Source organism: Erythrolamprus reginae, chromosome Z (genome assembly GCF_031021105.1).
Source record: "Erythrolamprus reginae isolate rEryReg1 chromosome Z, rEryReg1.hap1, whole genome shotgun sequence".
In the NCBI taxonomy this organism is placed as follows: domain Eukaryota; kingdom Metazoa; phylum Chordata; class Lepidosauria; order Squamata; family Dipsadidae; genus Erythrolamprus; species Erythrolamprus reginae.
In genome coordinates, this window is record NC_091963.1 from 557,338 (window position 1) to 580,951 (window position 23,614).

General features: G+C 43.9%; 1 protein-coding gene and 1 non-coding gene across 3 annotated transcripts in view; both read left to right on the forward strand.

Annotated features, from left to right (window-relative positions):
• Positions 1–2,776: 2,776 nt before the first annotated feature.
• Positions 2,777–2,914, forward strand: LOC139155029 (small nucleolar RNA SNORA9). Its single transcript, XR_011557016.1, has one exon. It is a non-coding gene; the product is annotated as a small nucleolar RNA SNORA9 (small nucleolar RNA).
• Positions 2,915–10,283: 7,369 nt separating this feature from the next.
• The window catches only part of LOC139175911 (unconventional myosin-Ig-like), a 64,935-nt gene continuing 51,604 nt past the window's right edge, over positions 10,284–23,614 (forward strand). Inside the window, exons 1-5 of one of the 2 annotated variants that reach the window (XM_070767299.1) lie at positions 10,284–10,424; positions 14,033–14,241; positions 17,419–17,512; positions 20,978–21,143; positions 22,168–22,221. In XM_070767299.1, coding sequence (XP_070623400.1) covers positions 10,330–10,424; positions 14,033–14,241; positions 17,419–17,512; positions 20,978–21,143; positions 22,168–22,221 — 618 coding nt within the window. In that variant the 5' untranslated portion in view covers positions 10,284–10,329. Of the gene's footprint in view, positions 10,425–14,032; positions 14,242–17,418; positions 17,513–20,977; positions 21,144–21,333; positions 21,396–22,167; positions 22,222–23,614 lie in introns of those variants that run through there. The other variant, XM_070767300.1, reaches the window with a different exon arrangement.

A 23,614-nucleotide genomic window follows, 5' to 3' on the forward strand; every position in this document is an offset into this window, starting at 1 on the left:
TCGTGATTGGTTAGACGCCTAGGTCTATCCATCTGAAGGCGGGAGGGGAAAAAAAACCCTACATGCTACATCCCGCCTCCTCTAGTGATTGGTCGGACGCCTAAGTCCAAGGGCGGGAGGAGAAATTGGTAGCCCACTGAGCGCGGTAGGGTCACGTGCTCAGATAGAGGCGGAGCGATGGAAGGGCAACGAGGAAAGACATGGCGAGGAGAGCAGCTGGCTGGTTTGCAACGTGGATCCGCTTCCATCGAAAGCAGAGGACCGCTGACGCTGCCCGGCTCGGTGCGCCCAAGCGGGTGAGTCTCTGGCGGGCTTGAGGGAGGCACTCGTGACCCCGAGAGACTCGGGTTTCGACCTCGCCCGCTTGGCCGGGCCTAGCTGCCTCCCTTGTCCCCGGACTACAATCCCCAGCAGACCACGCGGCCCCATTGCACGTGGGTTTATTTGAATTTCGTTGAGCTTCTCGTCTTTGTGCGTATGTACATCGGATGCGTGTTTGGGGGTGAAAGTGTAGATTCCTTTATATATATCGATCTCTCTATATATATTTAAATATAAAATTTATATATATATATATATATTTATCGATATATTTATATATAATTATATATTGAATATATTAATTTAATTTAATAAATTTAATTAATATCTTTATATATTTAATTTTCGAATTCAGCAAAAAAAAATGTATAAACAGACACACACATCTGTTTAATCTATCCCTTTATCTCTCCATCATTTATTCTAATGTACCTACCCAGCCATCCATCTCTATCCCTCGGTTGGCCCGCATGACTACAGAGGATGCGAGATATATCTGCCCACCCATCACTCATCCTTCTAATGTATCCACTCATCTCTGTGGCGGCCCCGGCCCTCTGGAACCAACTCCCCCCGGAGATTAGAACTGCCCCTACTCTTCCTGCCTTCCGTAAACTCCTTAAAACCCACCTTTGCCGTCAGGCATGGGGAAACTGAAACACCTCCCCCTGGGCATGTTAATTTATGCATGGTATGTCTGTGTGTGTGACTGTTAGCATATGGGGTTTTTTAAATATTTAAATATTTTAAATTTGTCTGATTGCTTATGATTTGTTTTTACATGTTGTGAGCCGCCCCGAGTCTTCGGAGAGGGGCGGCATACAAATCTAAGTAATAAATAAATAATAAATAAATCAGTATCTATCGGTACCTACATCTAATTATACCCCTCATTCATATATTCATATCAAGAATTGTCCTAAAAGTGCCAGTTCCAGGTAAAGCCATTAATGAAGGGGCAATAGCCATCATGATCTCTGGAAGGTTTAAAATTTATTTAAAACCACTAAAAATTGCTAAGCTTTCTCGGAGTAGGCAATGTGCAGAGGGGAAGGAGGCGTCAGCATGACTAAGGCAGAAACAACCAAGCTAATTACAGGAGGGAAGAAAGGGTCTTGTGATGGTCTTTTATGTGTGCAATTATAAGCATTTATTCAATGGGGATTGCAATGTGTCCTGAGTCTGAGGAGAAGGGCGGCATAAAAATCAAATAAATAAATAAATAAATACAGTAATCCCTCGCTACTTCGTGGTTCACCTTTCGCGGATTTGCTACTTCATGGGTTTTCAAAGGGGCTTAAATCCCTTGAAAATTTTAAATCCATTGAAAATTCATAAAATTCTTCTACTCTTAAAGAAACTGGTAGCATATCACATGTAGTTCCAGCCGAGAAACATTATTGCTGCTATTATTATTATTATTATTATTATTATTATTATTATAGATTTGTATGCTGCCCCTCTCCGAAGACTTGGAGCGAATGACTGTTCAATGCAAAGGGTGGGATTTAAAAGTCCAAATACTCGTTAAATACATTAAATATATATATTTCCTCTCCTTCATGGAAATTAGTTTTTCACGGGTGGTCTTGGAGCAGGTCCCCTGCGAAAAACGGGGGATCACTGTACTCCTGTAGGAATTGACAAAAGCTTAGTCGTTTTTAGTAGTTTTAAATAAATTCTAAATGTTCTGGAGATTGATTGATTGTATTTATATGCCGCTAAATCCAAAGCGGACTCAGAGCGATATGGTGCAGATGGATACGGTAGATGTTAGGCATGCGCATATACCGGTATGTAATATCTATCACGCTTTACATCTGTATCTGCACATACAGATACACGCGTAGTGTTGTAACGTGTTGTTTTCCCATTTGTGTACAGGGACCCCTTCACCAAACCCCATTGGGGCCCAGACTTCTGACACGCCCCCCCCCCCCGGTCGCCAAGGGAGCTGAACCCAGTTTTTGCCATGAATGTAAAGTGGACCGCCAGAGTCGCTAAGTGAATGGTGTGGGTGCACAACAAACCCACCTCCCGCTATGGAAGACGGCTACAGGAAGGTCCGGAATGGAGGTTTCGGGAGGGACCCCTGGTGCCATTTTGCTATGGGGATGCCACGCGACAGGTGGTGCGTGGGAGGCCTCCTTGCAACCCACTCGTTTCAATGCAACTTCCAGCGGTTGATAAATGGATGTAAGTCAAAAGAACAGCTGTCATTTGGTCCGAACTGATTATCTTCCAAGAGGGGCTTTTAGAAGGAACGTGGCAATAAGGCCACAAATTGCGTGGCCACAGGGTGTGCATTGCGAAGGACAACAAGTGTGCATTTGTTGTGAGTCTTCCTCTGCCTTTTTCTAAGTTTGTCTTCCTTCAATGTTGGGTAAAGTTGGATTTTCTAAGAGCGGCTGACTGGGGGACAGGATTCGCATCCAGGTCAGGGGCCGTTGCAACTGCGCAAACCTACCAGCGTGGCTGGGTCTTTGCCAATGACCCTGATCATTCCTGTTGTGTTTGCAAAAACAACCCCGGGACGGTTTGAGGCCTCCCCCTGTCCTTTTTCGGGGGGAGGTTATAGAAATCCTGGACAAGAGGTATTCCGTGTCTTAGGTCCACATTCCTGTGGCTAAGCAAGACAAATGGTCCCACCCCCCCTTTTGCGATTTTTCCTACCTCGGTCACCAAGCGAATCACTAAGAATCTAGGCTTCCCCATTTACTGAAGGTCACAGAAGGGGATCAGGTGACCCCGGGACTCTGACTGTCGTAAATAGGAGTTAGTTGCTGCAACAATTGTGTGGGAACATAGTTGCAAGTCCAGTTTTTGCAGCAACTGACTCGTATTTACAACGGTCAGTAACCAAGCACTAATGTAATGAAACCTGAAATTATTTCTTCCTTCTAACTTAATTCTCTTTCTCCTGTTGAACAGAATCTAACCATCACCGTGGGGCTAGTCGGACACCAATTACCATCATCCCCTGCTCTTCTGTTCCCTGCTCAGGTAGGAAGTTGGGGGGAGCTGGGGGGAAATTATGGATCCTGAATTTTGCTTAGCATCTTTAATGTGACCTACCTTACTGGGTGGTCCTTGTCTTACGACTAAAGCAGAGCGTGGGATTGCGGTCATAAGTCGAGGCGTTGTGTTTCTTTCCCCCTGCCTTTCCCCCCTCAACAGCCATAGGAAAAAGTGTGAGAACAATCAATGTTTTTTTCTTCCTATGGGAAGCTGGTTTGCCTAAATGTACATTTAAATTCAAACAGACGCAGCCTTCAAAACCCATTAAGTTTTATTGGATTTAATTTTATTGGATTTATAGGCTGCCCAACTCCTAGCGGATTCTGGGCAGTGTACAATAATTTTTAAAAAATTAAAACCCCAATAAAAACAATCATCCCTAAGTATTAAATTTTAATATTAAAACATCAAATATTTACTGAGTAAATATAGGCTATAGGTGGTGGGTCTTGATTTACGATAGTAGATACAGGTGTACTGGCAGTGAGTTCCAGCCCTGCCTTAGGTTCAAAGTTAGCAGGGTGTCTTTGGGCCATTCACCAGGAGATGGGGAGTTCTAGTCCTGCCTTAGGCCTGAGACCCAGCGTTTGGTTGGAGGAGGGGCTTTGGGCCAGTCTACCTGGCAGGGTTGTTGTGGGGAAAAGTACACAGAAGGTTTCTTATGTACCATCATCTCAAGTTAACTTTCCACGTAGTAAAAGCAGAGTAAAAATCAATATGAATAAATGTGGGGTTTTTTTTAAGTTCCTGACTCTTGTCTCCTAGATCTCTCTACCTGCTTGGCTGTGGGCTTTAGCACCCATCATCCACGCCCACTGCCTCTTGCCCTGAAGAGGAAGCAGCTGTGGCCAGCCCACCCACCAGCCAGCCTCTGTTCTGAGTCACTTGCAGCTGGGCTCAATGGAGGCTGCCGGAAGGGAGGAAGTTTGCGGTCAACCGGCGGCGAAAGGTTTCTTTGGGGGGGGGAGATGACGAAGACCATGCTCCTCCCCCCAGGAGATGCTTCCAATGGAGGCTTGTGGAAGGAGATCAAAGTCATCAGAAGTCTCTCAAACTATCTTAGAAATGGCCAATCTCCCAAAGTTCTGGAAGATACTAAAGAATTATTAAATAAACAGATGTCGTTAACAGAATTAATAGAAACTATTAAGATGCAAAAAAAATAACGATGCTCCGGGACCCATAGAATTTTATAAAGAAATGTTGGAAGATGTGGAGGAGACATTATTAGAGGTTTATAAAATATTTACAAGAAACAAAAGAGGACGACGGCTTGGGCCCTACCAGGGAAGTATTATAATGCATCATTTCTAACTTGGGTCAAGGACTGGATAATACTAGATTGCTTGACCTAGAAGGCCATGACCTCCAGTCAGGATGGCATTCATATTTGTGGGACAAGAGACCCAAAACACAAATATTTCACAATCACATGATTAGAAACTCACTTTTGAACCTTTGGCTAAAAATAAAAAAACACGGGCATCCCAATTTGGTTTCCACCATTAGAAGTCTTTGTCCATCCAAATTTAAGAAAAACGGGTAAAGTACAAAAATACAATTAAATAAAACGGGAATGTTAAAAACTAGAACAGAATTAGAAAATGAAGGTATAAAATTAGAATGGTGGGAATATCAGATTATTCCAGATTAAAACAAGATATGTTAAGAGGAAGAACCAGGAATTGAAAAAGGAAAGATGCTCGAAGAAATTTTATTGTTTAGCCGAAAAGACAGACAAAAATAGAGGTGAATAAAGAAAAATGGAGCGAGGATTTTAGACAAGATATAGAGTCAGAGGAATAGCGATTGATAATCTACAGGGGAAATGTGATAAGGCCAAAGTCTTTTGGGGGGAAATCAGAAACGGCCTAGATGGAATTGTGGGAATCAAATTAGATAACCCCGGAATGCTCCCTACTAGGAATATTCCATTAAGAAATGGAGAAAAACCGGCTATGCCTGGTCATCTATGTAACAACTGTGGCCAGGCCAGCATATGCGCAACAGTGGAAAAACAAAAGAATACTGCAGGAAGGGTAGAAAATCCCATCTTGTGCAGAGATGGACAAATTAACCTTCAAGCCTGAGACCAAGGAAGGGTCTGCATTCTACAATTGTTGGGATCTATTTTACCGCTACCTAGAGAAAAGGCCAAGCCAACACAGTATATGACATTAACAAATACAAAGAGTAATTACCTGGTGAAAATGTTCAATGGAAATGTGGAGAATTAAGACTTCCATATCAAGACTTTTTTCTTTTTTGAATTATTAATTATTCAAAATTGGCAATAAACTAAGTACATAGTACTCTTATACAAATTTGCTTCTCACTCGTCTACTTCTTATTTTTAAATATTGTGTTTTGTATTGTTCGTTGTATATATATGTGTGTGTATGTATGAATGTACCGGTAATTTTTTTTTTTTTTTAAGCCTCCCTCCTGACAACATGGCAGAATAGAGTTGGAAGGGACCTGGGAGGTCATCTAGTCCAGGAGTTGCCAAGGTTGGAGACCCCCTGTTCAAGTGCAGGAGACCTTTACCGAATAATAGATTTGGAAGGGACCTGGGAGGTCATCTAGTCCAACCTTCTGCTTGAGCAGGAGACCCTACACTATTTTAAGGCTGGGTCGTGAGCGAAGGGAGAAAGGAAGCGTCTCTCAAAAATTTGGGCCTCTCTCCTGGGGGGGGGGGGTTCTCCCCAATTTCTGTCAGTCATTCAACAGGAAAAAAATACTTCTCTATTATCTCCTTAAATATTATTATTACTATTATTTATTAGATTTGTATGCCGCCCCTCTCCGAAGACTCGGGGCGGCTCACAACAGTAATAGAAACAATATAACAGTGAAACAAATCTAATATTTAAATAAAACATATCTAAAACCCCAGCAATTTAAAACCATACAACACATACATACTAAACATAAAATATAACAGCCTGGGGGAGGATATCTCAGTTCCCCCATGCCTGGCAATAAAGGTGGGTCTTGAGTACTTTGCGAAAGACGAGGGTGGGGGCATTCTAATCTCTGGAGGGAGTTGATTCCAGAGGGCTGAGGCTGCCACAGAGAAGGCTCTTCCCCTGGGTCCCGCCAAACGACATTGATGAGGGCATGAGTGACACTGAGCAATGACTCCCTGTCCAAATAGGGCCGCAACTGGTGCACGGGCAAACTCCCTCCTCGGGACTCACTGCTCACAGTCACTCATGCCCTCATCACCTCGAGGTTCGACTACTGCAATGCTCTCTACATGGGGCTACCTTTGAAGAGTGTTCGGAAACTTCAACTCGTCCAAAATGCAGCCACACGAGCAGTCTTGGGCCTTCCAAGAAATGCCCACATCTCGCCATCACTCCGCGGACTGCATTGGCTACCAATCTGTCTCCAGGCACAATTCAAAGTGTTGGTTATGACCTATAAAGCCCTTCATGGCATAGGACCAGATTATCTCCAAGACCGCCTTCTGCCGCACGAATCCCAGCGACTGGTGAGGTCCCACAGAGTTGGCCTCCTTAGGGTCCCGTCGACCAAACAATGTCGGCTGGCGGGACCTAGGGGAAGAGCCTTCTCTGTGGGGGCCCCAGCCCTCTGGAATCAGCTCCCCCCGGAGATTCGCACTGCCCCCACCCTCCTCGCCTTCCAAAAGAGCTTAAAAACTCATGTTTGCCACCAGGCTTGGGACTTTTAGATCTTCCCCCTGATCAATGAATGTTTTAAGTATGTGCTGTGAGCCACCCCAAGTCCTCGGAGAGGGGCAGCATACAAATCCAATAAAATAAATAAATAAATAAATAAACCTTCTGCAGGAGACCCTTATGGAATAACAAAGAGTTGGAAGGGACCTCAGAGGTCATCTAGTCCAACCCACGGCTTAAAGTAGGCCCTTACACAATCGGATTAACAAGGTATTTTGACAAGGCCTTGGATTAGATTAGATTAGATTAGATTTATTGGATTTATATGCCGCCCCTCTCCGCAAACTCGGGGAGGTATCTAGTTCAACCTAGAGTACCATTTCACACAAACATCCAATTTCTTAATTAAAAATTAGATTTTTAATGGCAATTGAAAGTTTTTTAAAAACTCAATGGCTTTTTAGGTTTCCTCTGCATTGGTAGGAGTTCATTTTTTGAATATTAGGAATTATATGTCGGGGGATTTTTGGATATGCTTGGGTGGGGCCTAACCAAAGAGAAGATTGTGAATCACAGTGGTTCTCAACCCTTTCTAATGTCGTCACCTCTTAATACAATTCCTCGTGTTGTGGTGAACCCTAACCATAAGTCAAGCGCCAATTCTCCCAACGGAGCTTTAAGCCGATTGGCAGGAAGGTCAGAGGGACACACCCACTGTAAACGCCCAATTGGACGGATTGTAAAAATGTTCCAAGGCGCCAGAATAGAAGCATTAGTTCCTTACTCCATGGGAAATCTGTCTTTTCCCCCCAGACTTCTGTGAAATGGCCGTTCGACCCCCACCCAGAGGTCCCGACCCCCAGGTTGAGAATCACTTTTTTAGAGCAACTCCTGGCCCCCAATTTGGAGACACCTGCTCCCCAGCGGAGCATCTCTGGGGCGCCCTCCAAACTCCAAAGCCTCTTTGCCAACCCACAGGCACCAGCTGTGGTTCAAGGGTGGAGTAGCTACTCTCGGGAGCCCCGTCTCATGAGAAAGGGGAAATGACGTTGCCCACCACAAGCCAAACCACACAGGGAGTGTGGCAAAAGACTTCAGCAGGAGGAGGAGGTGCAGGAAGCCACAATGAAAAGGAAATGAAAGAGGCGTTTTAGGTGGGACTTTTCAAAGCCTTGGAAATCTTTTTCATCCACCTTCCAAATTTTATGATGGACGGAAACACACCATAGTTCTTTTCTCCATAGTTCTTTTCTGAACCCAGGAGGTTTCTCTGGTGGCCTTCTGTGACCTTCCCCCCCACCCCAATATATTTTATTAATTTTCTTCAAATAGACAAAACTGACAAACATACATTTAACATAAAAATGGGGTTGTATCTTCCCCGCTTACTCTAGAAGTAAAATTTCAATACAGAAAAAAGAATACATTCAAAAAATACTTAAAATCAACTTATTACTTTAAATGAAAAGAAGAAATTTGTTTTGCCTTATGTAATAAATCTTCATACATAAACTAATTCTAACAAAACTCTTAAATCATATCCCTGCTAATTCTAACATAACTCTTAAATCATATCTCTGCTAATATAATTCTATTATTTATTTATTTATTTATTTATTTATTTATTTATTTTTAATATTTCTTCTTGTTTATCCATATATACACTTTGTTCCATATCTCATAAAATTCTGTTTCTTCTTGCTCTTTTAACCGTCTTGTCATCATATCCATTTCAGTGCAATCTAATATTTTTTTAATAACTTCCTCTTCTTTGGGGATATTTTCCCCTTTCCAATTTTGCGCATATATTATCCTGGCCGCAGTCAAAATATGAATAACTAGGTGTAAAATTTCTTTCTTATATTTCTGATTGGTTATACCCAGTAAATAAAATTCCAGGGTTATTTCTATCTCTTGTTTTACTATTTCTTTTATTATTCTTTCTATCATTTTCCAATAAAGCTTAACTTTACTACACGTCCACCATTGATGATAATAGGCCTTCTGTGACGTTTTAATTGAATTTAAAACAAAACATAAAACATGCAAACTACTGTATATGTATACAAAACCAACAGAAAGAAAAGGGAAAAATATTTGTATATTACAACATTACTTATCACTATCGTAAGTCTGTTGTGTTCTTAACATTAATTTCCTTCCTATCCTTATTCTCTTTCATTACCCATCGTGTCCTATGCAATATTACTTATGGTATCAAATTTTTTGTGTGTGCATGCCAACCATTTATACCAATTCTCCCAAATTTTATAAAATTCAGTGTCCTCTATCCTGTAGTTGCACTGGTCATTTTGCATATCTCTGCACTTTCTAATATTTTAATGTTTGGCGGGACCCAGGGGAAGAGCCTTCTCTGTGGCGGCCCCGGCCCTCTGGAACCAACTCCCCCCAGAGATTAGAATAGCCCCCACCCTTCTTGCCTTTTGCAAGCTTCTTAAAACCCACCTCTGCTGTCAGGCATGGGGGAACTGAGATATTCTTTCCCCCTCGGCTTCCACAATTTATTTTAGTTTTAAAATAAGGGTTTTTAGCTTCTTTAGTATTGGATTGTCGCATGTTGTTTTTACCACTGTTGTTAGCTGCCCCGAGTCTACAGAGAGGGGCGGCATACAAATCCAATAAAATGAAATGAAATGAAATGTAGGGATTATGTCTGTTTTCCAAAATTGTGCATAGAGGATTCTGGCGGCTGTTACAATGTGTAACATGAGGTATTGGAGGTGTTTGTCTTCTTTTGTTATAAATATTCCTAAGAGAAAAGTTTTAAGTTCTACTGCCTGTTTGGTTACTCCCCCAATCCATTTTTGTACTGTTCCCCAATATTTCCTTATTTTTGAGCAAGTCCACCACATGGGATAGTAGGTGCCGATTTCCTGCTTCCATCTCCAGCCTATAGGCGATGTATTGGGAAACGTTTTTGCCAGTCTTGCCGGAGATAAACGCCGCCTGTAAAACATTTCATAGATGTTCTCTCGCAGATGTTTGTGGATTTGGGGGGCAAGGTAGGTCAACTTTCAACTGTGTGGGAAGGTCAGATTTGGGAGGGTCCAGGTTGGCTCCAGAAGTAAATCGGAACTTTGAGGGATGCCTTGAGCTGGACTCTGACTTAAATTGGGATGTTCCCTGGAACCCTGACAATTAGATCCACCCGTAGAGAAGCGACGATCCAGGAAGTGGACCTGCAGCTACACAGTGAGCTCTGCAAAGCCACAAGGCTCCACCTTCTCCCAGAGACGGAAATCACCCAGTTTGACTCACTCTTCTTTCCACTGACGAGCGGCGACAGTTGTCTGTCCCGGCAAACGGACTTGACTTCGCCTGGAAGATGGCGGAGCAAGAGAGCCTAGAGTTTGGGAAAGCTGATTTTGTCCTCTTGGACCAGGTGACGATGGAGGACTTCCTGGAGAACCTGAAGCTCAGGTGAGGTCCAGAAGGGGGAAAGGAAGTGGACGATGGGTCTCGTTTCTGAGAAGATGTCCAGGGGTCTGGGCCATTAGAGACTCGGAACAGCCAAGTAGAGAATTCTGGAAAAGTTCACGGCCTTGATGGAAATCTTTGTCATTGACGGATTCCCAGCGGTGGTCCATCAGCTGGTTCTTCAGAGCCTGGCAGAGTCTTTGGAGTTGTGGCCCACATGGGTGGGGAAGTCCGTCTTTCTGTCAAACTGAAGCTTCTGGGCAGCCCTGTGCTTCAACATACTGAAACTGGGAGGCACTTTGGTCTTGGTGGGTGGCTAAGGCATCAGGCTAGAAACTAGGTGGCGGTGAGTTCTAGTCCTGCCTTAGACATAAAAACCAGCTGGGTGACTTGGGGCCAATCACCAGGAGACTCTGAGTTCTAGTCCTGCCTTAAACATGAAAGCCCGCTGGGTGACTTTGGTCCAATCACTAGCAGACAGGAAGTTCTACCTCACCTACAAAAAGATATGGACAAAATTGAAGGGGTCCAAAGACGGGCTGCAAGAATGGTGGAAGGTCTTAAGCATAGAACGTATCAGGAAAGACTTCATGGACTCAATCTGTATAGTCTGGAGGACAGAAGGGAAAGGGGGGACATGATCGAAACATTTAAATATGTTAAGGGTTAAATAAGGTCCAGGAGGGAAGTGTTTTTAATAGGAAAGTGAACACAAGAACACGGGGACACAATCTGAAGTTAGTTGGGGGAAAGATCAAAAGCAACATGAGAAAATATTATTTTACAGAAAGAGTAGTAGATCCTTGGAACAAACTTCCAGCAGACGTGGTTGGTAAATCCACAGGAACTGAATTTAAACCTGCCTGGGATAAACATATATCCATCCTAAGATAAAATACAGGAAATAGTATAAGGGCAGACTAGATGGACCATGAGGTCTTTTTCTGCCGTCAGTCTTCTATGTTTCTATGTTTCTAGTGCTGCCTTAGACATTAAATCCCGCTGGGTGACTGGGCCAATCACCAGGTGGTGGTGAATTGTAGCCCTGCCTTAAGCCAGAAATCATACTGGCTGACTTTGGGACAATCACCAGGAGACTGAGAGTTCTAGCCCTGCCTTAGATAATCCACTTCGTAATTTTGTTGTTGGGGGGGGGGGGACAGAAAGGAAGAGGAAGGGCCTACCTGTATCCCTTCTTAAAGTTCAATGTCAATTACCACTTGCTAAAGTTGCTAAAGCTAGTCGTTAAGTGAATCACTGGGTCATTAAGTAAATCCAGTCGTCCCCCCCTCTCTTGGTTTTGCTCGTCAGGAGTTGATTGGGAAGGACGTGAATGGCAGTCATGTGGTCCGAGGAGGTCGCTAAGGACTTCCACTCCCAGAATCCCCCAGCCAGCTGTGCTTTAAGACCTCTGGACTCCATGCAAGCAGGGGAATTCTGGGAGTTGAAGTCCACTCTTCTCTAAATTGCTCTGAGTAACACAATGCTACGGCAACAAAACCAGCATCAGGCAACCCCCCCCCCCCTTCTACCAACTAACCGGGTTTATTCTGAACCACAAAGTCCTATGAAGCCTCCTCTTTAGGTTGGAGGGACTTGTGGCTCATGTTGGATCTGCATCGGAGGAAGCAGGAGGCCCAGACGGAATCGAAATGACTCAAGTTCAGAGCTAATTTTGAAATCAGGAAACGCGCCACTCGCACTCGGAGCCTGGCTGCCCCTCGCTTCTCGTTTCCATATTTATTTTTATTTCTTTGTTCCATTTGGATTTTTTTTTAAAAAAATACACCACCCGTTCTCCTCGACTTGCAAGTGTTTTGTTTAATGACCATTCCAAGGTTATGGCGGCATTGAAAAAAGAAGTGGGTCTTTTGCACTTTCGACTGTGACAGGATCGAAATGCAGATGCTGGGCAAACGGCTCGTGTTTCTGACGGTCGTAGTGTCCCAGGGTTACGGGATCCATTTTTCCAACCTTCTGACGAGCCCGATTCAGTGCCATGTTGACAGTTGTAAGTCAAGGACATCCTGTCTCCCCTCATGGACCAGATGGTCTATGGAACCTAGAAGGAAGCAGGGATTAACTCTCAGTAAGGGCAATTAACCCGTGGAACTCCTTGCCACCAGAAGTGGAGGTTTGTCCCTCAAACTGTGGCTAGATTGGACGACCGTTGGCCCAGCATAAAACAACACAACAATCAAAAGATCGTCCCCCCAATTCTAGGCGCGTGGAGTTCTTGCTGGGAACATAAGAACATAAGAAGAGCCAGTGCTGAATCAGGCCAAAGCCCATCGAGTCCAGCATTCTGCGTCACACAGCGGCCCACCAATTGTCCATGGGGATCTTGAGCAGAAGGAGAAGGCAAGACCCTCCCTTTCCCTTGACTCCCAAAAATGGTACTCAAAGGAACCCTGCCTGCCTCAATCAACATATAGGCGGCACATGGACATCTGTTTCAATCACCACTATGATACACTTGGCATCCATGAATCTGTCTAATCCTGCCTTGAAGCTCTCCAGGCTGACAGCTGTCACGACCTCTTCTGGAAGTGAATTCCATCAACCAAGGACCTTCTGGCTGAAGAAATATCTCCCTTTATTTGTCCTCACTTTCTCACCTGTGAGCTTTAGGGAGGGGCCCCTCGTCCTAGTATTGTGTGACAGAGAAAATAATTTTTCTCTATCCGCCTTTTCTATCCCATGCAGAATTTTATACACTTCGATCAAGTCACCTCTTAATGGTTTTTTTTAAAAAAATATGAATGATGAATGTTTTTTAAAAATTATATTGGAGTTTTTAAGTTTTTTTAGTTATATTAATTGGATTTTTTCAGATGTATACTGTTTTGTACTTTTGATATGTTGTGAGTTCTCGGAGAGGGGTGGCATACAAATCCAAACTCCAATAGATAGATAGATAGATAGATAGATAGATAGATAGATAGATAGATAGATAGATAGATAGATAGATAGATGGATATTGATAGATTGATAAGAACATAAGAACCTAAGAAGAGCCCTGCTGAATCAGGCCAAATTCCCATCAAGTCCAGCATTCTGTGTCACACAGTGGCCCACCAATTGTCCATGGGGATCTTGAGCAGAAAGAGAAGGCAAGACCCTCCCTTTCCCTTGACCCCCAAGTGGTACTCAAGGGAATCCTGCCTGCCTCAACCAACATAGAGGCGGCACATGGACATCCGTTTCAATAACCATCTATATGCTTGGCATCCATGAATCTGTCTAACCCTGCCTTGAAGCTATCAAGGCTGACAGCTGTCACGACCTCTTCTGGAAGTGAATTCCATAAACCAAGGACCCTCTGGGTGAAGAAATATTTCCCTTGATTTGTCCGCACTTTCTTACCTATGAGCTTTAGGGAGGGGCCCCTAGTTAGATAGATAGATAGACAGAGAGAGAGATAGTTAGAGATAGATGGATGGATAGATAGATAGATAGATAGATAGATAGATAGATAGATAGATAGATAGATAAATGAATGCCATCTTTCAAGGCTGAAGAGACCACCGGGATCACAGCACAAATGTGGTCCACCTGTGAGCCTCACTGAGATTCCTCCTTAATTGTGTGTCCACCTTTGGCCAAACCAGGTTTGAGAAGGGACGCATCTACACGTACATCGGGGAAGTTGTGGTCTCCGTCAACCCATACAAACCTTTGTCGCTCTACGGCAAGGACGCGATCGAGCATTACCGAGGCCGTGAACTCTACGAGAGGCCCCCTCACCTCTATGCCGTAGCTGATGCAGCCTACAAGGCCATGAAGAGGCGGGCCATGGACACCTGCGTGGTCATCTCAGGTAAAGTTGCCACGTCTCTCTTTCTCCAACACCCCCGCCCGAAAAAAGGGTTAACAACCAGTCATAATGAAGAACTTCATCCGTCAAGTTGGAGGTTGGTTTGATGTGCATTTTTGGAGATGGTGTTCAAGTCAGAATAAGAACAAAGCGATTTTCAAGGGGAGACTGGACTTCCATCTGTCTCAAATAGTATATAGGAATTCCTCCTTGAGTGGGGTGGGTGGGGGTTGGACTAGATGACCTGCAAGGTCCCTTCCAACTCAGATAGGTAGGTAGGTAGATAGATAGATAGATAGATAGATAGATAGATAGATAGATAGATAGATAGATAGATAGATAGATAGATGCCACAGATGGATGGATGGATACCACAGATAGACAGATGTAGATAGATGGATAGATAGATAGACTGACAGACACAGACAAATAGATAAATAGATAAATAAGCAAGCAAGCAAACGAACAAACAAATAAATAAATATCTAGTCCAATCCCCTCTCAAGCAGAAGACTTGGAAGGGACCACAGAGGTCATCTAGTCCAACCCCCTGCTTGAGCCAGAGACCCTTACTAGATTAACAAGGGTTATTCTGTTACTCTATGATTCTCTAAGGGTCTCCTGTTTGAGTAGGGGGTTAGAGTAGATGATCCCCAAGGTCCCTTCCAACTCTTGTTGTTCTATTATTCTGTAACAGTCTCCTGCTTGAGCTGGGGGTGGGGTCAGACTAGATGACCCTAGAGTTACCTTTCAACTCCTGTTATTCTGGGATACTGTAAATGGTCTCCTGCTTCAGTAGGGGGTTGGACTAGATGACCCCTAAGGTCCCTTTTTATTATTCTATGATTCTATACTTGAATCTATACTTGAGTGGGGTGGTGATGTCAGATTAGATGACTTCAGAGGTCCCTTCCAACTCCTGTTACTCTGTAAGGGTCTCCTGTCTTGAGCAGGGAATTGGACTAGATGACCCTCAGGGGTCCCTTCCAGTTCCATTCTAATTGAGTGTTTGATGGTTTGCAAGCCCCATAGTTTAAGACAGTGGTGCATCTAATGGGCATCTAAACAGACCAGGCAGGTGTGCAGGAAGGTAGATGGAGCAATTTAAGCTCCAGGTTCAATTTAAGAGTCTATTTCGTCCAATGGATTCAGCAATAAAACGTCATTCTCATAGAAGCTGCATGCTGTTATTGTTGTGTATATTCTATTAGATTAGATTAGATTTATTGGATTTATATGCCGCCCCTCTCTGCAAACTCGGGGCGGCTGACAACAATAATAAAAAACAGTACATAATAAAAATCCAATGCCCACCAATCTAATTACAATTTAAAATTAGTAATTTCATAAAACAATCCCAATATATATATAAAAAAACAGGCACACAGTCAATCAATCAACAAAACAACATGGGCAAGGGGGAGGTGTTTTAGTACCCCCATGCCTGACGGCAGAGGTGGGTCTTAAGGAGTTTACGAAAGGCAGGGAGGGTGGGGGCAATCCTAATCTCAGGGGGGAGCTGGTTCCAGAGGGTCGGGGCCCCCACAGAGAAGGCTCTTCCCCTGGGTCCCGCCAGACGACATTGTTTCGTCGACGGGACCCGTAGAAGGCCAACTCTGTGGGACCTAACCGGTCGCTGGGATTCGTGCGGCAGGAGGCGGTCCCGAAGATATTCTGGTCTGGTGCCATGAAGGGCTTTATAGGTCATAACCAACACTTTGAATTGTGACTGGAAACTGATCGGCAACCAATGCAGACTGCGGAGTGTTGGAGTGATATGGGCATACCTAGGGAAGCCCATAATTGCTCTCGCAGCTGCATTCTGCACGATCTGAAGTTTCCGAACACTTTTCAAAGGTAGCCCCCTGTAGAGAGCATTACAGTAGTCGAACCTCAAGGTGATGAGGGCATGAGTGAATGTGAGCAATGACTCCCGGTCCAAATAGGGCCGCAACTGGCGCACCAGGCGAACCTGGGCAAACGCCCCCCTCGCCACAGCTGAAAGATGGTTCTCTAATGTGAGCTGTGGATCGAGGAGGACGCCCAAGTTGCTAACCCTCTCTGAGGGGGTCAATGATTCTCCCCCCAGGGTAATGGACAGACAGATAGAATTGTCCCTGGGAGGCAAAACCCACAGCCACTCTGTCTTGTCTGGGTTGAGTTTGAGTTTGTTGACACTCATCCAGGCCCCAACAGCCTCCAGACACATACAGTTTATCTAGTAGGTAATGTATATTTTTGTGTGCCTTTGTGTAATATGTATGTAAACATCTGGCATATATACATAGAATTAAAGAGTATATTTTGGATGTTCAATAATAGTAAATAGAGAGGGGAATTGCAACATGAGAAAATATTATTTGACTGAAAGAGTAGTAGATCCTTGGAACAAACTTCCAGCAGATGTAGTTGGTAAATCCACAGTAACTGAATTTAAACATGCCTGGGATAAACATAGATCCATCCTAAGATGAAATACAGGAAATAGTATAAGGGCAGACTAGATGTACCAGGAGGTCTTTTTCTGCCGTCAGTCTTCTATGTTTCTATGAATGAGGAAGGAAGGGAGGAAGGAAAGAAGGAAGGAAAGAAGGAGAAGGAAGGAAGGAAAAATCCACAGGAACTGAATTGAAACATGGCTGGGATAAACATAGATCCATCCTAAGATAAAATACAGGAAATAGTGGAAGGGAAGACGAGATGGACCATGAGGTCTTTTTCTGCCGTCAGTCTTCTATGTTTCTAACATGAGAAAATATTATTTCACTGAAAGAGTAGTAGATGCTTGGAACAAACTTCCATGCCTGGGATAAACATAGATCCATCCTAAGATAAAATACAGAAAACAGTATAAGGGCAGACTAAATGGACCATGAGGTCTTTTTCTGCCGTCAGTCTTCTATGTTTCTCTTTCAGGCGAGGAGAGGCCGGGCTTCCTAACCCTTGACGTGAATGACGTCAGGTTGGCCACCTTTAAGCCAATCACATGACTTTTAAGCCACCCCCGGTCACATGATCGCCAAGCCACTCCCACCTGGTCACATGTCTGGAAAGACACACCCACAGAATAGGCCACGCCCAAAGGGTGATAGTAAAAGTTTTTGCAGCCCTTCACTGTACAGTATATACCCCACCCTCCCACCTGGCCGAGATTTGTTTAATTATCCCGGTCTCTTTTAGGAGAAAGTGGAGCTGGGAAAACCGAAGCCAGCAAGTACATCATGCAATATATCGCCGCCATCACCAACCCAAGCCAGAGGGCCGAAGTGGAAAGGTACGTTGGGTCCAGGTAGTCCTCAATTGATGACCCTTCATTTAGCAACCATCCAAGTTACAGCGGCCCTGGAAACAGGGACTTAACACTGTTTCTCAACTGCCGCAACGCCAGGCGCCTGGCCACTGCCTCATATTTACAGTTGTCTCAGCGTCCCCTGGGTCGCACGATCCCCGTTTGCGACCGTCTGAGGATTCCCCGCACAAGGGTGTGACTCACTAAACCCGTGTTTCCCAACCGTGGCAACTTGAAGATATTTGGACTTCAACTCCCAGAATTCCCCAGCCAGCATTCACTGGCTGGGGAATTCTGGGAGTTGAAGTCCAGACATCTCCAAGTTGCCATGGCTGGGAAACACTGCACTAAACAACTGGAGGGATTTGCTTAACAAAGGGAGGTCGTGAAATGGGGTGAAAGTCACTTAACCAAGGTCTCGCTTAGCAAGGTTTGGGTTCCGTTGTGGTCATAAGTTGAGGACTAGCTCTAAAGAGGTAACATGAATAATAATAATATTAATAATAATATTATTATTAATAATAGTAGTAGTAATATTAATAATAATAATAATAATAATAATAATAATAATAATAATAATAGATTAGATTTGTATGACGCCCCTCTCTGAAGACTTGGAGCGGCTCACAACAACAATACACAATGTACAAATCTAATGTTAAATAACCAATTTAAAACCTTATTATAAAAACAATCACACAACCTAACAGACCATACATAAAACCATAGTAGTGAGGGGTATATCAGTTTCCCCATGCCTGGCGACAAAGAAGTTTAGAAGTTTATTTATTTATTTATTAGATTTGTATGCTTCCCCTCTCCGTAGAAGTTTGCGAAAGGCAAGGAGGGTGGGGGCCGTCCTAATCTCTGGGGGGAGTTGATTCCAGAGGGCTCGGGCCGCCACAGAGAAGGCTCTTCCCCTGGGTCCCACCAGACGGCATAGTTTATTCGACGGGACCCGGAGAAGGCCAACTCTGTGGGACCTAATCGGTCGCTGGGATTCGTGCTGCAGAAGATGGTTCTGAAGATATTCTGGTCCAATGCCATGAAGGGCTTTATAGGTCATAACCAACACTTTGAATTGTCACCAGAAACTGGTTGGCAGCCAATGCAGGCCGCAGAAGTGTTGACGAGACATGGGCCTATCTAGGAAAGCCCATGATTGCTCTCGCGGCCGCATTCTGCAAGATCTGAAGTTTCTGAACATTCTTCAAATCTCAGCGACTGGTGAGGTCCCACAGAGTCAGCCTTGTCAAGGTCCCGTCAACCAGACAGTTTCGTTTGGCAGGACCTAGGGGAAGAGCCTTCTCTGTGGGGGGCCCGGCCCTCTGAAAATCAGCCCCCCCTGGAGATCCGCACTGCCCCCACCCTCCTTGCCTTCCGCAAGATTCTGAAATCCTATTTATGCCGCCTGACTTGGGGCCATAGTTCCCTCTAAGCTGAGCAGTGAGCAATCGCTCACTTAAAAATCATCATCAACTCAGAGTTTTCCAAACCTGCCCAGAAGCCGAGAGGGAAAGAGAGAGAGAGGAAGAGAGGAAGAGAGAGAAACAGATAGAAAAAAGAGAGGAAGGAAAAGAGAAAGAAAAAGAATGGGAGTAAGGAAGAGAGAAAGAAAATCAAAATCTAGTTTGAAACTAGCTCAACTATTTAAGTGGCATTTTGATATTGATAGAGTTGCCCTATTATGAGCTCACTGTTATAGACACACAGTACAGTATTTTATTTTGAAATTCTCTGAGGCAAAACAGGGTGGGTTTTTGTTTGTTTGTTTGTTTGTTTGTTTATTTATTATTTCTGTGCCGCCCAGTCCCAAAGGGACTGCCGCTCAGACACTATACTTTTCCGCCCACCCCCCAAAAAAATTAGAGGGGACACTGCTTGGGGCCACTAGACTCTAGCCCCCCGCCCAATCAATGTTATGTATGGCGGGGGTTTGAATGTGTACAGTTGATTTTTAAAATATTAGGGATTTTAGGGTAGTTATTAAGTTAATTAATTGGATTTGCCATTGTATTTTATTGTTTTTTATCACATGTTGTTAGCTGCCCCAAGTCTTCGGAAAGGGGAGGCATAGAAATCCAATAAATAAATAAATAAACAAACACCCACCCACCCATCTATCCATTCGTTTTAGCTTTGGTGGATTTCAATCCCTGGAATTATCCAGTCAGTGTGCTTTAAGGTGGATGGACTTCAACTCCCAGAATTCACCACCCAGGAAGCTTTGTGGACTTCATTCCCCAGAATTCCCTAGCCGGCACGGGGTGGGTCCTTCTTACCTCCCTACCAGTGCACATTGTGACATTTTGTGCATTTTTGCTTCCGTGCATTCACAGAGGGATGATTTTCCTTTTGCACATGCTCAGAGAGCAAAAAACCCCCAAATGACCAAAAAATAGGGGGGGGGAGATGGTTCTATGCACCAGCAAAGACAGCACTACAACCGTCGTATGCAAATTGCACAATTGGCCACTACTGCAGCGGTGCACCGGGACACACCAGTCGGAGCCCACCTGTGCTAGCCGGCATGCTTTAAGACGGGTGGGCCAATCTCAGAATTCCTCAGGCAGTATACTTTAATAGGGATGGGTTTCAACTCCCAGAATCCCCCAAAACCAAGTTTTAAGGTGAGCCGGGGGGCGCAGCAGGTAGAATGCTGTACTGCAGGACACTGAAGCTGATTTGTAGATCTGAACGTCAGTGATTCAAATCTCATCACCGGCTCAAGGTTGACTCAGCCTTCCATCCTTCTGAGGTGGGTCAGATGAGGACCCGGATTGTGGGGGCAATAGGCTGATTCTCTGTTAAAAAGTGCTATTGCTAACATGTTGTAAGCCGCCGTAAGTCTAAGGAGAAGGGCGGTATAAAAATTGAATAAATAAATAAATAAATAAATAAATACACAAATAAATAAACTAACTAACTAACTAACTAACTAACTAACTAACTAACTAATAAACTCCCATAATCCCACAGCCCGTCCTAAAGTTGCTAATGCTATGGTCAAAAACCACCGCTCTAAAACTGGAAATATGTAAAATAAATTTAATTTTATTTGATTTATATAACGCCTAATCCTGTGGGACTCAGGGGGAGCTTATAACAGTAAAATAATACAAATATAAAACAGTAAAAAGCAATAAAACACTAATTAAACTAATCAATAAACCCCCTAAACTAAGCTACACAATCATGCACACATACAATCCAAGCAAATGCAAGTCACACATACAAGCCATATCTCATCTCATTTTTAAAACTTCTTCCTAACAACCTTCTAAGGTAGGATGGGTCAAGAGAAAGCAGAATAGGTCAGTGGAGGGCTTTGTTGGGGGGTTGGGCAGGAGGGGCCCGAAAATCCCTCATGAAAATGAGATACAACTGCTGTTCTCCCCATCCCAGCCCCAACTCATTTTTGGGTGTGTGCATTTTTCGGACTTTCTACAGGGTGAAAAATGTTCTGCTCAAATCCAACGGCGTTCTGGAGGCCTTTGGCAATGCCAAAACCAACCGCAATGATAATTCCAGCCGGTTTGGCAAATACATGGACATCAATTTTGACTTTAAGGGAGAACCTACAGGAGGACACATCAGCAACTATTTGTTGGAAAAGGTATGGTGTGTGTGTTAGTACTACCGTATGTATGTAACTGGTTCGGTTTGGCAATATATAAACAAACTATCAATGTATGTAATGTATTAAAACACTATTGCTTCAAGTGTTAGTGTTGCAGTTAGCCACAAGAGGGAGCCAGAAGCCCCTCTCTCTCCTCCTCTCTCTGATTACTCTCTGCTATTCCTGGTTTGTCTGTGTGACTATGCTGTAGAACTGTGTGTTCAAATGATGGTCCCATGCCTTCTTAAAGTAAGGTTTATAGTATTGTATATATATTGAGAGTATTGACTGATGTAATTGTGCATGACTAGGATTGTTGTTGACTAAGATACTTGCCAAAGTAAATAATATTTATGCACTTAATGTATCTGGTTTGTTTTACTGAACCATTACTCATATCTCTGGACTATTAGCTGGACATTTCCTGTGTGCATCCTTGGTAACTCAAAGGTCACTCTACATACTCCTTAAGACTTAACAGTGTGTGTGTGTGTGTGTGTGTTTGTGCATCAAACCAGGAGTTATCGAGTCAGAATCAACTCACAGGGTCACCCAAAAAATCCACATTGATGGAGGAGAAGTCGGGCATCTCAGAATAAGCGACTCCCGATTGTTTTAAGAGGGGTGAGCTTAAACTCCCAGAATCCCCCACCCAGTGTGCTTTAAGATGGGTGGGTTTCAATGCCCAGAATTTCCCTTCTGGCAGGCTTTGAGAGGGGCAGGACTGCAACTCCCAGAATTCCCCAGGCGGCATCATTTAAGACAGGTGTCTCCAACCTTGACCACTTTAAGACTTGTGGACTTCAACTCCCAGAGTTCCTCAGCCAGCAAAGCTCTAGGAGTTGAAGTCCACACAGTTGGAGACGCCTAGTTTAAGAGGTGTGGACTTCAACTCCCAGATTAGACCCCCAGAAGGTGAGATTGCTTACTTTTGGTGTCCGTAGCTATTGTATGTGCTTTGTTCTTTGGCATTTCTCTGCCCAAGGCCTCCAGATCATCTCTCCTTCTCCTTCTCTTCCAGTCACGGGTCCTCAAACAGCAACCAGGTGAGAGGAACTTCCATGCTTTCTACCAGGTGAGTGGATGTCTATTACGGTAGAGTGCCCATAAATGTCCTTCTTTCTTAGTTTCTTGGAAGCCACCCGACCAATATAGCATTATATAGCATTTAGATTTATTTATTTATTTATTTATTTCTTTATTTATTTATTTATTTATTTATTTAGATTTACTGTATATACCATTTCTATAGACAGAATAGAAGATTCTGTGCTAAAGACAGAATCTTGCCGACTTGCAGCATAAAACATAGAACCAGGGAACCATTGAGGAGGAGCTGTCTTCACCCTCATTCTCATACACACAGTCTCTAAAATGGCTATTTTTTGCTCTTCGGGGATGCAGTCAAGTTTCAAGTTTCAAGTTTTATTGGATTTATATGCCGCCCCTCTCCGAAAACTCAGGGCGGCTAACAGCAATCATAAACAATGTACAATAATAATCCAATACTAAAAGCGAGTTAAAACCCCTTAATATACAAAACCAAACATACATACAAACATACCATGCATACAATTTTAACGGCCTAGGGGGAGAAGAAATCTTAATTCCCCCATGCCTGGCGACAGAGGTGGGTTTTAAGAAGCTTACGAAAGGCAAGGAGGGTGGGGGCAATTCTAATCTCTGGGGGGAGTTGGTTCCAGAGGGCCGGGGCCGCCACAGAGAAGGCTCTTCCCCTGGGTCCCTTCCTCCTACCCGGAAATCTGGACTGTGTTCCATCAGGGGGCCAGAGGACCATGTTTCCCATCTTCCTTAACTTGGCTAATATATCTATTAATAGATATATAAGAATAATTAACATATTATCTCCCCTGGGAAAATTCTCTTCATGTTGAGCTTTTTGATTCACTTAACAACCATCTGATTCATTGAACAACGGCGGGGTTTTGCTAAACAATGGCAGCAAAAGAGAAGAAAATGTCATAACCTTGGATGCAACTCCTTGCTTAACAACAGTCTCAATAGTGGTCGTAAGTCGAGGCCAACCTGCATTTTGGCTTCTTCCAAAAGCTTCGTGTCGTATTTTCCAACGTTGGCAAGTTAAAAGACCAGTGAAATCTAGTCCTCCCTCATCCTACAGAGTTCATTGGAGGGCAGGTACCGGTCAGTTTCTCACACTCCAGCCAGCCCAGGTAGGCTGGTGAGTTCTAGGATTGATAGGAGGGTAGTCCCATGCAATCCATTTTGAAATCACTTAGAGCAGTGGTTCTCAACCTTTCTCATGCCACGACCCCTTAATACAGTTCCTCATCTGGTGGTGACCCCCAACTATAAGTTTAGCGCCAATTCTTCCAACAGATCTCTAAGCTGATTGGCAAGAGGTCAGAGGGACACCCCGCTGTAAACACCTGATTGGTTGGATTGTAAATATATGTTCCGAGATGCCAGAATAGAAGCTTTAGTTGCTA